A 12,012-nucleotide genomic window follows, 5' to 3' on the forward strand; every position below is an offset into this window, starting at 1 on the left:
GCCTTTTCTCTTAAACTTCCACTTTTTCACTCACTCTACTATCAACCTCCTGAGTGTTATTATTACCTATTTACTTATTTTATACAAATCACGCACAGTCACTCAAATACTTACATCATTCACACAGTTAAAATCACTCAAAATACACTCTCCTAGGAGTATTTTAGACATCCTTTTCATAATCATAAAAGCAAGTCAAACAAAAACAATTTAAACCTCTAATCATTCTCACAGCACACACATAACTGAAAAAATAAAACACACCAGCATTTGTGGCTCAAGATAGGTTACTACTTTAAAATAATATATTGGTCTTAGGTACTGTACAATGCACTCAATCTATATATATATCAATCAAAAGTCAGTCAACTCCTATACATCTACAGTAATCAATCCACACTCTATTTATACAATTCTAGTGAGCAAAACCAGCATCTCAGTCACAGGCATTTAGGAAAATTTACAGACAATATTTATAAAGCTCAATCACACTCTAAACTGAAAGCAACACTCTCCATGCGCGTCACCGCTCCTCATTTGCATTCTCACAGGCTCTCTAAAAATAACTCACAGGACTGTAGCATCCTGTCACTCAGTCAGACTCATCACACACCACTGTTTATACATAATTTTACACAGATCTTATAAATACAACTGCACAGATTTTAGGCCTTTTAAAAACCTATATAATTTTGACAAATTTAAGTTAACGGTCCAACCGATAAAGTCCAACTTTTTTGTAATCAATTAACCAGTATCTGTCCAACAGTTTCTGGCCCAATTTCTAAGATCCCTAACTCAATTTAAAAGCGTGAACCAACCCAAACTCTGCCTGAAGCTCTATTTTTGGGCATTTCACATCCCAGGCTTCCCCGAAGTTTTAAGTTAAAGTTACATGCCCGAAGTCCAACTTCTGCTGGCCAAAAAAGCGCAGATACCGTTCCAAACGGTAAAGTGGTCCAACCACTAGCTTATCTCAGGATGCCCTGTACCCCATGGTCAAGCCAAACCGAGCTAATCCTATTCGCCGATAGGTCAACAATGCGCGTCCACATCGAGGAGGGATCGCAACGTCCGGGCTATGCGCTTCTTAGCAGCCCAGCTGCCGTTCTAGAAAATTTATAATACTTTGAAACACCCGTTAACCCCCCAGAAAAGGGTATAACTGAAGCACGTCCAACGTGTCTGACCAATGGGGATTCTCACCCACAAAATGACCAAATTCCCTACCACACTAAATTAGCAGTCCAACTGCTTTAACTCTCTCAACGGCTCCAACCGTTCTTAATTCTCTCAGCGGCTCCAACCGCTTTTAACTTTCTCAGTACTGTACTTTATTACTTTCATTATCACCAAAATCAAAACAGACCTTCACCAGTAATTACAGTGACCAGGCTTTAATTTGACATGCCCAATGTGACACCTTTTGGAAATATATTTCAACAGGCCGTGTCTTACCTTTAAATGCCCCGGGGAATGCCTCCTCACTTTCACCACTGATTAGTGTCTGCCCGTCTAATCACCACGGACCCCGGATCTCTCCGTCTACACCTCCAAAATCCCCCTTTTTCCACCGGACGAGCCCCCAAATGTTGGGTTCAGGAATTGAGGAGGTAGACCAAAATAATGACCACTGATCCGGCCGGGTGCAATTAGACGGCATTTTAATGAATACACGCAGCGTGGAGCCAACACTGTACAGATTCAGTGTTGAACTCCCTTACAATTGTCAGAACCCAATATTTATAGGGGTGAAACAGTACAGCCCCCCTTTCTGTTGCCAGGCAGAAACCAAAACCACAATGACTTTTAACATAGTTTGAAAAGAACATCGTCTCGTCTCCATCCAGGTGCCTTCCTGTTGTCCCCGGACGCTCGCCTTCGCTGTCGCTTGTCTCTAGAACATCCTGCACCTGCTTCTTCATCAAACAGTCACATATGCACGCACAATTTTTGCAGTTGCAAGCAAAACATAAGATTAACTTTTACCTATATTACTGAGTCTATCTACGATGTGTGTGTGTGTATGTGTCAGCCTCTGCTTGCACTTTGTTTCACCTCTCAGCTCCCCAGCTAGACCTTAACCTTTCCACTAGACAGAAGGCCAGCACAACTGAAACTATGTGTGTGCCAATCTTGACTTATATGTAAAATGTATAAAACAAATGTTCCAATCTAATACAACTACTTAAAGCTTAATCAGCGATAAATGCATAAAAAAATAACCTGCTCTTAACTTGCACTTAGACTCTGGTTTCAGTTTCGCTTCTGCAGAAGCATGCCCTGCAGACGTGTTTCCTGTCAGCCTGCAACTCCGCCTGTCACCCACTGAAGACTATGTGTAAGAATATAAAAACATTCAAAAACCTTTAAATTATAGATTCAACTCAACAATTTAAAGTGGTTCTTCTTGGACCTAGAATAAAGACTTATATAATACCAATATATTTGAACATCTGAATGCATCTAAATGCAACATCACTATTAATAATGAAATGGTAATGATGATTATAAAAATAACAACAAATAATAGCAGTAAAATATTTCTCCTCTTGACACTGTCTTAAATAATACTTGATGACGAGCAGCTCACTAACTCTGACATAAACTTCACTCATCTTTCAGCAGACGTGTCCATCCTTGCTTTGTTTCCTTCTGTGCGGTGTTAAAGCATTTAGGACTCTTTCCGTTGGTGAGACATTAGTGCTCAGTCTCTGTTACAGTTACAGGTATTCACGTCCTGCCTGTCTGCAGGTGTTTACACTTGGATAAAGACAGGTTTGTTGATGACAATAAATAATTCTGTGTTTTTAGCATTTTCCCTGTTTTGCACGTCGTCCCCGTCATGGTTGGACAGACGCCGCTGCTGAAGGCGCTCGTCTGTCCGCCCCTGTTGCCGTTCATTGATGATGATGTTTCCTGTCGTTGTTCAGAGTACCAGCTGGAGTCAGAGACACTGAGCCGATGTGAGCTGCTGAGAGGCGTCGCTGTTGCCAAAGAGCAAGATGAGATCCCTCACTGCACTGAGGACGGCAGGTTCAGGTGCTGGATTTGGTTTTTTATAATCCTGATAACGAAATATCAGCAGCACCTCTGAGCCACAATATGAACACTCATATATAATACTTTAAAAAGTTCAACTTATGAAGCACGAACAGCTTTATACAGAAGTCCTCAAACATTTTATATTCACCAGCCAGATTAACAGTTTCTACGTGTGTGTGTGTGTGTGTGTGTGTGTGTGTGTGTGTGTGTGTAGACCTGTGCAATGCAGTGGGCGGGGTCAGGAGTGTTGGTGTGTCGACACTGAAGGTCAGGAGGTCATCGGGACTCGAACCAGCAGCTCAGCTCCTCACTGTGAGAAACACCAAAACACGTCTGATGGAAATCAGCTGTAAACCTTCTCCTCTGCTCTTAACATCACGTTTAATTCTCCTGCTGGAGATGTGATGTTGTATGATGATGATGATGATAATAATGTGGAAAATAAATCAACATATAACAGCATACAGCACAGACAGGTAGGAAAGAATAAAAATGATAATAAAAACAAATTACATCATTAGTTTTAAATAAAAAACACAAACTTTTGAAAATTGCTCATTCATATAAAAATAATCATAAATAGCTTAAACATTACTGTAATCTTTCTTAACATTTTTTTCTTGCATATTTCAATATTTAACTTCAGGAAAATGAAGCTCTGAGAATTTTTTATTTATAAAGATTAAAGGATTACATTTAGATTTTATATACACAAATTTACAATACTAAACACATGTTTCTTATTATGATCTGCTTTCTTCTCCTTTTTTATTTTTTAATAATAATAATAATAATACAGCAGAATAATAAAAGCAACATAAGAGCAAGCAGTTTACACAATCATAAAAGCATAAGACATAAAACAAATTTAAATAGCAGAGTGGGGAGGTTATGTGGGATAAGCTATTTTGCTATTATCTCAATTAAAATCGACACTTTATAAAAATTTAAATCTAAATAAATAAAAACAGAAGATGATGAATAAGAAATTCATGGATCTCCACTCTGAGAAGCAGTGAGCGGTACAAAAGAGCAAACAAAGACACAAAAAGAGCAAGAAGAAGTTCGGAGGAGGAACAGTAACGTGAGTATCTGTGTGCGCAGGCCCGTCTCCCTGCCAGCTGCAGGCCGGCCTGCGGTGTTCGCCTTCAGGCCTCTTTGAGCCAGTTCAGTGTGACTCCAGCAGGGGGCAGTGCTGGTGTGTGGATCGGGACGGCATGGAGCTCTACGGGACCAGACAAGACGGGAGACCCCGCCGCTGTAAGTCTCTGTTCTCCAGAGTGGGTGTGAAACCAGCTGCTTAGTGCTGCAGCTCTGAGTGTTTGGGTGTTGCTGGAGCTCTGTGGGCTGTTTGCTCTCTTCACTGGAAGCTGGAATGAAGTTTAAAGCACGTGGTTCATGTGGCTAATCTTTGTTTATCTGAACACAAAGTTTTTAACTTACCAGCTTATACAAACCTGTTACTCTGTCTCCTCCTCCCGCCTCCTGCTCTGATTTCTGTTAAACTGTGTTTGCTGGACTGTCTGAGATAATCAGACTCATCGACTTGCTGACCTCTGACCTTCAGGTCCTGGCGGCTGTGAGGTGAGGTCCAGGCGGCTCCTTCACAGCTCCTCCAGGTCGTCTTCTCCTCCTCAGTGTGCTGAAGATAGCAGCTTCCTCCCGGTCCAGTGTAAATTCATCAACACCACAGACAGAACAGAGCTGGACCTGCTGCACGCCTTCAACAGGTAACATACCTGCCTGCACACCTGCCTGCACACCTGCCTGCACACCTGCCTGCACACCTGCCTGCACACCTGCCTGCACACCTGCCTGCACACCTGCCTGCACCTTCACACAAATGCGATGTTGCCTGGAAGCATTTTAAGTCTGGCTCTGTAAACAGTGATGAGCCGACTGGTCACATGATCTGTGACCTCACTCATCCTCCTGATGAGTTTATGGTCTCAGTCGCTGTTTTAGTTCTTATTGAATAAAACTTTTGGAAATGATGCTTCCATCAGAGCCAGAAAGGACCAGGAGGCGGGCGCTGGGTGAGGGCGGAGCTTGTGCGCGTGTGCAGTAGTGTTTTTATCATCTCTGTAAATATGAAACATAAATATGTAAAGATGATTATTATGTAAATATTATTCACTGTAGCCAAGGTACAGTAACAATGAGCGTACTGTTGCTGCGGCTTTGAAAACGTGACACTAGTTCAAAATTAACGTTGAAGGTTGGTGTTTAATCTGAAAGCAGCAGCTGCTGATGTCATCATGCTTTTGGACCGGATCTCCTGCGACCTGCAGGCGGAGCTTTAGCTGGTCCTGCAGCTGCTTTTGTTTATTTCATTAAAGTTTAATTAAGTAATCTTGTGAGTTGAACTCTTGTTAGCAACATTAATCCTTTTGAAAGAATATTTCCTGCTGTGGTTAAAGGATCAGTGATGATGCTTCACCCAAAACAAGTTTTACTGTAGTCATGTCCTCATGTTTACACCAACAATGTGAGACAAGTCAGACAGTAGAGCAGAAAACCCTTGAATCCATGTCTGAGGTCAGATCACAGAGTGCATATAAAAGATCATCACGGGACAGTGAGGGAAACAAAGCCAAACATGAAAATGTAACAAGATACACCAGGACTCGGAAAAGCCCTGGAAAACATGGGAAAGCAGAGTGACGAGTGTTGCAGAAAACTGGTGGTGAAAAGAGCAATGGGTGGAAGTAAAGTCACCTGTGCAGCAAAACAAAGATTTCAAAATAAAACAGGAAGTGGCGCTGTGAGTGTGTTTGTTGTTTCAGGTTTCCAGAAGCCTTTGAGACTTTCAGCAGCTTCAGGAAGTTTTTCCCGCTGGTTTCCTCCTACTGCTTCTGCTCAGACAGCCGAGGCCGAGAGCTGGAGAACACAGGTACGTACACACACACACACACACACACACACACTAACAAAATGTATTTATTCATCAAGAAAATCTTCATCAGAATCAGTGCTGTGACAGAATCATCAGGTCCAGAGTTGCACATTAAAGGACTGAATGGATAAATTTGATGAGTAGACACGAGAACATAAGTACATCAGTAAGGATGATGATGATGATGATAACAGCGGTGACTGTGATGAAGGTGTGCTCTTTCTGCCCAGGTGTGGAGCTCCTCCTGTCTGAGGTGTACGACTCGGCGTTCTCTGGTCTTCGCTCCGGTCACTCCTTCTCTCAAACCAACATCTACCGAGTCCTGCAGAGGAGGATGCTGGGAGTCCGCCTCGCCCTCACAGGACACTTCAGATGTAAAATTATTTAGAAAAACGTCTCCTGCTGGTTCAATCTTTTCAAACAGAGTTATCGCTGCTGTAAGGTGGAGACACTGGTCAAAGCTGGTTGGGTTAGCTGGATTGGTTTGGACTGTGGTTTAGTAGTTTTATTGTAGGTTAACTGTAATGTGTTCAACTGTGTAAGTCAGGCAAGTGTTTCATGTTGTTGTGGAGGTCAGAGGCCATTGTTGCACCTGGACAAACACCTCGCTGTGATATCAGAGCTTTCATCCTCTACTGGGAGTGTTGGAGGTAGAATGGAACAGCTACATGGAAAGTTTCCTGTTCGTGGATCATCTCGTTTTAAAGTGTAGCAGCAGGTGACCGCTGGATCAGTTAACACTGGTTTAAACACGTATGTGACCTCCACCTCCCATCCTGCTCTCTGTCTCAGGTCCATCTCCCTGCGAGGAGGAGCGGCGAGCAGCAATGGAGGCGAACAGCGTGTTCATCCCGTCCTGTGAGAGCGGAGGAGCCTTCGCCTCCAAACAGTGCCAGCTGGGGGGGCAGTGCTGGTGCGTTGACCCCGCGGGGAGTGAGCTTCCTGGGACTCGACAGCACGGAGACTCCCTGACCTGCAGTGAGTGTTTGAGCTCAGAGGGTCCGAATGTTTCTACACTTCTTCTCATTTGTCTCACAGTTTCTGCATCTGTCTTCAAACCTCCTGATGTCTTATCTCGTTTATCTTTTCTCCTCCTCCAGGTTCAGGTCCAGCTGACTGCCGCTCTCAGCGTCGTCTGGCTCTGTCCCGTCTCTTCTCTGGTCCCGTTGAGCCTCCTTTTCAGGCCTCCTCTGGTAGCCCTCCAGCCTCCTGTCTCTCCCTCCTCCAGCCTCTCAGGGACCTCCTCCCAGTAGACTCTGACCCCACCTCCTTTCTGTCTCAGCTGGTCGAAGTCCTGCATGGCCTGTTCCCCTCTGTGGGCGGGGCTCTGCAGGCTCTGACTCGCTCCTCCCCCCAGCGCTTCCAGGAGAATCTGTTTGGAGGGAAGTTCCTGAAGAACGCAGCAGCTTTTAACTTCAGTGGGGCGGTGGGATCTCGGGGAGCTCTCAGTCTGGACCGGCCATCCTCTCAGACCCTCGCTGTCCGCCTGCAGAGGAACCAGGACCTGGTCCAGTCTGTCAGCAGAGCCCTGGAGGACCCCGCCTTCCTCTCCACCCTCCAGCAGACGCTGACGGGTCTCAGCAGCTCTCAGTCTGCCTCCGTGGAACAGGTGACGTTTCCACGCTGCCGTGCATTTGTGAAACAGGTGTGTTTTTGTGGTACTGTACCTCTCCCTCTGCCTCAACTGGTCAAAAACTACAAATAAATAAATCTATGAAATCTGCAGAACTTTCAGAGACTTTCTGAAATTCTTCTGCTGATATCAGCAAGCATCAGGGCTCAGCCTTATTCAGCCATTTAAATCTGACCTGTGGACAAATGCAGCCATGAGAACAGGCTCACATCTCATCCAGCAAACTGTGACACACACCTGAACATCCTGCCTGGTTCTGCTTTTAAAGAGAAGCTGGAACAACATCAGCGTCTAACCTACCAGTTCATCCCATCATCTTCTGTTGACTCGTGCGCATCTAGTTTTTCTCCATCATCAGTTAAAAATGTTGATATTTTCCAGGTCCTCGCTCCTCTGCTGCGCTCCTGCTCCGCTGGTGATGACGATGACCTGGCGGCCATCTTTGTTCCCAGCTGCACACAGAGCGGTGCTTTCCAGGAGGTCCAGTGTCAGGGTGCAGAGTGTTGGTGTGTTGACCCTCAGGGGCGGGAGGTGAAGGGGTCTCGGACCGTCGCTCGACGACCTCGCTGTCCGTCCCCCTGTGAGAGAGCGCGGGCGGTGGCCCTCGAGGTGAGATCGAACATGGCGGCTGGTGCTGAAATCCACATCCCGGCGTGCTCGCAGGACGGAGACTTCCTGCCGCTGCAGTGCGTCGGCTCACGGTGCTTCTGCGTGGACGCTGATGGGAAGACAATGACTGCTGGGCCAGCAGGGGGCGCTGTCACGTGTAAGACTCAGAAATATTTCAGCTCAGAGATATTTGTATTGTTTTCCCTCAAATTTTTGTTTCTTCTCTTTTTTATGTTGGAATAAAAACAGGAAGAAAAAAATAAATCTTATTAAAGTGCAAGAAGAAGCGTAAAAGCAGCAGGCGATCATTAAACACTCGCTCATCATCAGATTGAATTCTGAGCAGCTGCTGTGCAGCACAGACGCAGTAACCACAGACTCGCTTTTTCCTCCAGCAGTGCTTCAAGAGTTTTACCTTGAAAAAACTCAGATTACAGCAGTTCTAAACTATAAGTGGTTCTTCTGTAAAGATCCGGTTTTGTCTTGTTTTGGGTTTTTTGTATTTTACACTTTGCGTTCACAAAGTTACAGGATGCTCTGTTGTTTCGTTTCAGGTCCAGAGAGAAAAGCACAGACGCTTCGATCCTCTGCAGGTCAGATCAAACCTGACGCCTGAGTCCAATCAGACCCAAAGTTCAGCCTCAATTTTGGGACATTAAACATAAACGGTTTCATTAATTTATGTGACAAATTGTTTTTGTGCTTGATGAACTTTGTCTTTCACGTGAATTTTCTTTCTTTCTTTCTCTGATTGTTTAAATTTCCTGACTCACAGTCAGGCGGTTACAGTTATTTTAACTCAGCGCTTCTTTTCTCTCGCTGTCATCTGACTGAACGACGTGTCTGTTGATACGTTTGTTGCAAATCAGGCAAAAAGAAAAAAGAATGTTTTAAAAAATAAATACAAAACAGTGAAAAAATACAGAAATACAAAAGTATTTATAAACGATAAATGTTCTATAAATGAAAACAAAGATAAATAAACAAAAGTAAATGTCAACTTATATCGCACTAAATTGCTAAAAAGTCATCTTTAGGTCATGTGACATACATTTATTTGATGAGTTAGTTATTTAGTTTTGATTTTGGCAGCTTTTGTCCTCCACCGTCTAAACGAGTCTGTTGTGGTCTCTGCAGGTCGGTGCTCGAAGGCGTTGGCCGAGGTCGAGACCTTCAGACAGGAAGTGAAGAGCGTCGTCTCGCTCTCTAACTCCTCCCACATCCCTCTGGGATATGGATTCCTACTGGCCGAAGGTCTGCGTCTGACCCGTGAGGAACTCCAGATCAGCCAATCAGAGGAGGAACTGCAAGTTTCTGAGACGCTACTGAGGCGCCCCAGAGCTGCTCTGCGATTGGCTGCTTTCTCCAGTGAGTCACAGACTTTCAAAAGGATTTAAATCAATATATAAAAATACTTTTATTGTGGTATAAAAATGTAGTTACTGTCGTGCTTCCTGTAGTCCCAGGAAGTGTTCTCAAGGAACTAAAACAACAAACAAAAGAAAAATCTGAACATTTTTTCATTGGACTTGAACCTTGTGCAGGTTTTTAAACGAGAGTCACACAAGCACTATTTTAAAAAAGGCCTCGTAGAAACCAGATGAACAAAATGACAAAGAGCTGAAAGACAGATGATCTGAAAGAAAGAGAAAACGTTCTTGGAGTGCGTATACTAAGCACATTTTCCTTAATTATTTGAATATGCGTGTCCCGCCTTCATGTCATCGCGCTGACGCTCGTCTTCTTCCTGCTCAGCTGTTCAGATGCTGCTGCCTCCTCAGCGTCGCTCGTACCAGCCGTTTACTCCTCGGTGTGACGCCGACGGACGCTGGCTGCTCACGCAGTGTTACCACAGCACAGGTCTGTCTCTCTGACACACACACACAAACACACACACGAACACACACACTTTTTTACAGAATAAATGTGTTTTTCAGGTCAGTGTTGGTGTGTCGATGAAGACGGAGAGTACATCTCTGATTCTCTGACCAGCCGCTCGCTCAGCCTGCCCAAATGTAAGACACACACACACACACACAAACACACAAACACAAAGTTCACTTAGCCACATCAGTCTTTGTTGCAATCATAACCTTTGTGTGTTTGTTTCCCTGCAGGTTTGACTCGCTGTCAGAGAGCAAAGGCTCGCTCCCTGCTCTCCGGTTGGATGAAAGGCTCTGACATCACCACTTCCTCACCTTACCACCCAACCTGTGAGCAGGTATTAACCCACAAACATGCATACACCCTTTTCCCAGCAAGCTGACACTCCTGTGAACACACATCAGCCAGGGATTAAACTTTGTCACATCTCTCTCAGCAACTGTGAGATGCTGATGAGAACAACAGAGCTACTGCAGGTGGGACGTAACGACCAGTGAAACCAGTGAAACCACTGAATATGATTTTTGTAGGGAAACAAACCAAGAAAAATACTTTCTGGTTGGATTCCAGCCGGAGACACAAATCTTCTTTGGGCTGTTGTCAGGATGATGATGATGATGATGATGATGATGCGGAGCTGCGCGCTGACGTCTGTGGCAGGAGAGCAGCTGAAAGTAGCTTTCAGTGTTTTACGACCTTCAGCTGCTCAAACTGCCTTTACTTAGATAAAGTTGTATTTCATCTGAACTCTGTGTGTGTGTGTGTGTGTGTGTGTGTGTGTGTGTGTGTGTGTGTGTGTGTTTGTTTCAGGACGGTCGTTTCTTGGTGCTGCAGACAGGGGGCGCTGCAGGCTGGTGCGTGAACCCTCTGAGTGGAGGGACGATACAAACGGCAACACCAAACGCAACAGGACAGCTGACATGTATACGCACACACACATGCACACGCACACGCTCCTCTTAGTGATGCATTCACTGTCTTGCTTGACTCTGTAAACTCTGTGTGGTGCGTTCAGGTCCCAGCTGGTGTCAGCTACAAGGACTCCAGTGTCGCCCTGATGGCTCCTTCACTCCTCTTCAGTGTGATGTCACTTCCTGCTGGTGCGTGTCCGAGAATGGACAAGAAGTGGGCAGGACGAGAACATCTCGACAGACAGGCCGCACGCCATCATGTGACCGTAAGAACTAGCTGAGCTCTGTGGCGGGATGGTGTATTTCCTTCCTGTGTCAGTTTGCGTTGATGAACTTCACTCGTAGCTCATCAGCGCCCTCTGGGTGAATTGTTACTATCACAGTAACCGTAGGATCAACAGGAAGTGGATTGGCTCTCTGTGGCTTGGCTCTGATGGTATATGTCTTCTCCAGGTCCTCTGTGCCCCGCCCCCATCATTACCCATGGTGCACTGGTGTGCCGCCCACCAGCTGATGGACGCCAGAGCTGTGACCTTGCTTGTTACCATGGCTACCAGAACTCACTTGCTATCAGCAGCTTCCTGTGTGAGACTGCGAGTCGGAGATGGGATGCAGACCAGAAGCCGCTGAGCGGAGCCTGTCAAAGTGAGATGCCTGACCTCTGACCTCCTTAAAGGGCTACACCACTGTTTTTAAACTTTTGTGTGTCACTTTTAAGCAAACCTGTTTTCTATTTTGCTTATTTTAAAATCAACTTTTATTCTGTTGTTCAGTCTCTCGGCCTCCGCAGTCCGTGTCCGCCTCGCAGCTCTGGGTGTTGCCCTCGTCCTGCTCCCAGATCAGCCGGTTACAGTCTCTGCTGTTCAACACAATGACCAGCAGGGGGCTCTGTTCTGCACAGGTGACCTTACCTGTTTACAGTCTGTATTCATTTTCTCTATTGTTGGAGATGCAGAATGCAGGTCTCATTGAAAACATTGTGTTTCTGGGACATGTATCAGTTCAGGATCTGCACACACATTTCTTTCCCTGTT

General features: G+C 45.2%; 1 protein-coding gene across 1 annotated transcript in view; it reads left to right on the plus strand.

Annotated features, from left to right (window-relative positions):
• The window catches only part of tg (thyroglobulin), a 28,161-nt gene that overhangs the window by 6,610 nt on the left and 9,539 nt on the right, over window positions 1-12,012 (plus strand). The window contains exons 2-19 of the mRNA XM_063487686.1: window positions 2,934-3,042; window positions 3,260-3,357; window positions 4,150-4,305; window positions 4,613-4,775; window positions 5,832-5,938; window positions 6,172-6,315; window positions 6,734-6,919; window positions 7,042-7,550; window positions 7,956-8,340; window positions 8,738-8,776; window positions 9,321-9,551; window positions 9,939-10,043; window positions 10,121-10,198; window positions 10,301-10,404; window positions 10,878-10,989; window positions 11,083-11,244; window positions 11,432-11,623; window positions 11,752-11,879. Of these exons, the coding sequence (XP_063343756.1) occupies window positions 2,934-3,042; window positions 3,260-3,357; window positions 4,150-4,305; window positions 4,613-4,775; window positions 5,832-5,938; window positions 6,172-6,315; window positions 6,734-6,919; window positions 7,042-7,550; window positions 7,956-8,340; window positions 8,738-8,776; window positions 9,321-9,551; window positions 9,939-10,043; window positions 10,121-10,198; window positions 10,301-10,404; window positions 10,878-10,989; window positions 11,083-11,244; window positions 11,432-11,623; window positions 11,752-11,879 (3,008 nt within the window). The remainder of the gene's footprint in view (window positions 1-2,933; window positions 3,043-3,259; window positions 3,358-4,149; window positions 4,306-4,612; window positions 4,776-5,831; window positions 5,939-6,171; window positions 6,316-6,733; window positions 6,920-7,041; window positions 7,551-7,955; window positions 8,341-8,737; window positions 8,777-9,320; window positions 9,552-9,938; window positions 10,044-10,120; window positions 10,199-10,300; window positions 10,405-10,877; window positions 10,990-11,082; window positions 11,245-11,431; window positions 11,624-11,751; window positions 11,880-12,012) is intronic.

This window comes from Pelmatolapia mariae, linkage group LG10_11 (assembly GCF_036321145.2).
Source record: "Pelmatolapia mariae isolate MD_Pm_ZW linkage group LG10_11, Pm_UMD_F_2, whole genome shotgun sequence".
In the NCBI taxonomy this organism is placed as follows: Eukaryota; Metazoa; Chordata; class Actinopteri; order Cichliformes; family Cichlidae; genus Pelmatolapia; species Pelmatolapia mariae.